The 3,750-nt window shown below is 47.7% G+C and overlaps 1 protein-coding gene across 2 annotated transcripts; it reads left to right on the top strand.

The window, feature by feature from the left end:
* The first annotated feature begins 6 nt into the window (after nucleotides 1–6).
* Nucleotides 7–1,194, top strand: LOC103260951 (protein FAM50A-like). 2 transcript variants are annotated; one of them, XM_021712621.1, is made up of 2 exons: nucleotides 7–426; nucleotides 472–1,194. In XM_021712621.1, the coding sequence occupies exons 1-2, from the start codon at nucleotides 11–13 to the stop codon at nucleotides 1,028–1,030; spliced, it is 975 nt and encodes a 324-aa protein (XP_021568296.1). In that variant the 5' UTR covers nucleotides 7–10; the 3' UTR covers nucleotides 1,031–1,194. The 2 variants fall into 2 exon arrangements, with proteins under 2 accessions (XP_021568296.1, XP_021568295.1); XM_021712620.1 differs by having other exon boundaries at nucleotides 7–1,194.
* Nucleotides 1,195–3,750: the final 2,556 nt, after the last annotated feature.

The raw sequence follows: 3,750 nt of genomic DNA, 5'->3' as shown, positions 1-3,750 counted from the left end.
CGCCGCCGCCATGGCTCACTACAAGGGCGCCGCGAGCGAGGCCGGCCGCGCCCTGCATCTGATGAAGAAGCGGGAGAAGCAGCGCGAGCAGTTGGAGCGGATGAAGCAGAGGATCGCGGAGGAAAACATCCTGAAGTCCAGCATCGACAAGAAGTTCTCAGCGCACTGCGATGCCGTGGAGGCAGAGCTCCAGTCCAGCCCCGTGGGTCTCGTGACGCTCCACGACATGAAGGCCAGGCAGGAGGCGCTGGTGAGGGCGCGGGAGAGGCAGCGGGCCCAGAAGGCGCAGTCGAGGGAGCTGCCGCCGAGGCTGGAAAAGCCGCGGGAGAAGGAGCGCAAGAAGCAGGCCAAGCGGGAGCTCTCCAGCCTGTCCTTCACCCTGGCGGAGGAAGAGGAGGGAGGCGAAGAGGAGGCGGCGGCAGCCATGTCTGCCGAGGAGCTGGAAAGGGAAGAGATCGCCACGAAGAAGAGGAAACTGGGGAAGAACCCAGATGTGGACACCAGCTTTCTGCCTGACCGGGACCGGGAGGAGGAGGAGAATCGGCTCCGGGAAGAGCTGCGGCAGGAGTGGGAAGCCAAGCAGGAGCAAATCAAGAGTGAGGCGATCGAGGTCACCTTTAGCTTTTGGGATGGCTCTGGGCACCGGCGGACGGTCAAGATGAGGAAGGGCAGCACCGTGCAGCAGTTCCTGCAGAAGGCGCTGGAAACCCTTCGGAAAGACTTCGGCGAGCTCAGGTCCGCAGGGGTGGAACAGCTCATGTACATCAAGGAGGACGTAATCATCCCCCACCATCACAGCTTCTACGACTTCATCGTCACCAAGGCGCGGGGCAGGAGCGGGCCGCTCTTCAGCTTTGACGTTCACGAGGACGTGCGACTGCTCAGCGATGCCACCGTGGAGAAGGACGAGTCGCACGCGGGCAAGGTGGTGCTCAGGAGCTGGTATGAGAAGAACAAGCACGTCTTCCCGGCCAGCCGCTGGGAGCCCTACGACCCGGAGAAGAAGTGGGACAAGTATACGATCCGCTGAACCTCGGGAGGCGGTGCGACTGCAGCTCTCCGGCTCACCTGGCACTCCGGGGCGTCCCCGGGACTCCAGACACCCTCCGACCCGCCCCGCGCACCAGAAGGACAGTGGCTGCCAGACTCCTGCTCCTCGCACTGCTTTTTTCTTTCACAATAAAGAAGCTGGAACACCAAAAATAAATAAATAAATAAAATTAAATTAAAATAAAAAGCCAGACTAGACTTTTATAGAACATCAGAGCGTGGACGTTTTCAAATATACATACAAAAGTAGAGAAAAGAGTACAGTTACCCCCCAACAACCCACCACTCAACTTTAACAAATACCAGCTGGGCGCAGTGGCTCATGCCAGCGATGCCAGCACTTTGGGAGGTGAAGACGAGGGGAGTGCCTGAGCCCAGGGGTGCGAGACCTGCCTGGGTAACTTGGCGAGACCTCGTCTTTACAATCAATCAATAATTGCCCAGGCATGGTAGCGCATGCCTGTGGTTCCAGCTACTTGGAAGGTTGAGGAGGAAAGATCACCTGAGTCCAACCGGTTGAGGCTACGGGGGGCCTCGAGCATGCCACTACACTCCAGGCTGAGTAACAGAGATTCCTACTCAAAAAACCAAAAAACCCAATTATCAATATTTTTCTGGTTGTGCTTTGTCTCTCCTTTTCTTTTTTTCTGCAGTATTTCAAAAGCACACTTTAAGTACTATATCCTTTCACCAAAATATACTTCATGTGCATCTCTAACAGATATGAACAAATTTTTAATTATAGTCACAATGCCACTGGTATATTTAGCAAAATATAAAGTAATTACAATTGACGTTTTGATACCTTGAAATGAGGCTGCTCTTATGGTTGAAAGAGAATGGGAAGCTGAAGAATCCGGCCGAGGTACCATCTGAAGATGGGAAAAGGCCACATGACTAAACGGTTTGAAGACAGTGGTAGGGAAAAGAAAGTTTTTTCCAGATTGTGCCAAGTCCAACAAATCTGACAAACCAGTCATTCATGTTTGATCAGAATGTCAACTCTGCATTACTCATAATTGATCTGGCACAAACAAGAAAACGGACCCCCAAGCTTAATATGTCGTTTTGAAGTTCAGTAGATGAGAGTGTTCTTTAGTGATGGAATTTGCTTCTAGGCTTTTCTTTGCCAAAGACCTCCACAATAATTCACAGCACTCAATGAGATATCATTTAAAATGTGGAGCTTCTTATAGATGCTATTGTTCAGTTCTAGTTTAGTTATATTGCTTCATTCTTCTTAACCTCAGTTTTTTCTGTAATATGGAGATAAAATTAGTATCTACCAGACAGAGCTGTGTGAGATTAAATGAAGAAATGAAAGTGTGTGAGAATGTAATACCATGTTTGGGGCATAATAGTTCACTGTTTGAGGCACAAATCAATTTATACATTCATTCATTCACCAAATATTTAATTGATGACTTTTGATTTTAGTAAGCACTTCACCAAGGGCTGGGAATGTAGCACTGGACAGTAACAGACATAGTCTCTGTCTTCAAGATGCTTACATCCCAAGGCAGGGAAAAGAGGCTACATGGCAAATTGCCCAATTCATCATTTAATCACAGTTATGCTCAGTTTGAAGAAGGAGAAGTACATAATGAGATGACAGAGGAAACTCAGCTAATCTGAAAATCCGAGAAAGCTTTTTGGAGATGCTGACAGATGTTTTCTTCTATCTTATCTGGAAATCTGTTAGAGATCATGCAATTTGCAATATGCATGCCTATAAGTACAGAAAGAATCCAAGGGTTTTTTTTTCCTCTTACTGGATTGGTGAGTTGATGGATGTCCCACGTGGTTGTGTGAGTCTACATAAAACAGCAGAATAAACCTACAATTGTACCAATTTTATTCTGTTCTTTTTGAGCCAGGAAATACTTATTCTCATAGATGTTGCACACCCTTACATACAATTGTTCATCAGCAGGGTTTCTGTGCCTTTGGGTTCCTTTTGTCATCATCTATTTTTAAATGTTCTGCTGTTTTATTACTAGAGAGAAGATATTAGTTAGGCTATCTATAATACCTTCTTGTTATACACTGTCTTTTTCTAAGGCATAATTCAGCTATTTATGTTAGCTGGTAATGGCTTTGATCCCAAATCTTATTTTTAATCAAATTTCATAGCCATGAGAAAATAAAGAAAAGGACTAACCTATGAGCCGTCATTCATTCATTTATTCAGTCCATCTCGAGCCTTCTTTAATGTGCCACACACTCTCCTAAACGATGAAGATACACTGGGAGCCAGCCTGAGAAGTTTCTGCCTGCTTCAACAAGAACTCGAGGGAAAGGTGGCAGGCAGTTAAGTATAAAATGAGTGGGGCTCGGTGGCTCAGCCTGTAATCCCGCGCCTTTGGGAGGCTGAGGTGAGTGGATTGCCTGAGCCCGCAGGTTCGAGACCCGCATGGGCAACTTGGCGAGACCTCATCTCTACAATAAATCAAAAATTAGCAGGGTGTGCTAGCGCACGCCGGTAGTTCCAGCTACTTGGAAGACTGAGGCAGAAGGATCACCGAGCCCAGCAGGTCGAGGCTGCGGTGGCCGGGAGCGGCCACTGCACTCCGGTCTGGGTTACAGAGTGAGACTCCAACTCAAAAAAAAAAAGTACAAAACGATATTATTTTATTTTGGTAAGCACTAGATAGACACAGAGAGATGAGAGAGCCAGTGTCCTGCAATCTTTTTAGATAG

Source organism: Carlito syrichta, unplaced genomic scaffold (genome assembly GCF_000164805.1).
Source record: "Carlito syrichta isolate Samal-C Ts95f unplaced genomic scaffold, Tarsius_syrichta-2.0.1 Scaffold303482, whole genome shotgun sequence".
NCBI classification, from domain to species: Eukaryota; Metazoa; Chordata; class Mammalia; order Primates; family Tarsiidae; genus Carlito; species Carlito syrichta.
This window is presented reverse-complemented; position numbering and strand designations above follow the sequence as displayed.

Coding starts and splice junctions, on each gene's coding strand:
- LOC103260951 (XM_021712620.1), top strand. CDS start 11: ATGGCTCACTACAAGGGCGCCGCGAGCGAGGCCGGCCGCGCCCTGCAT.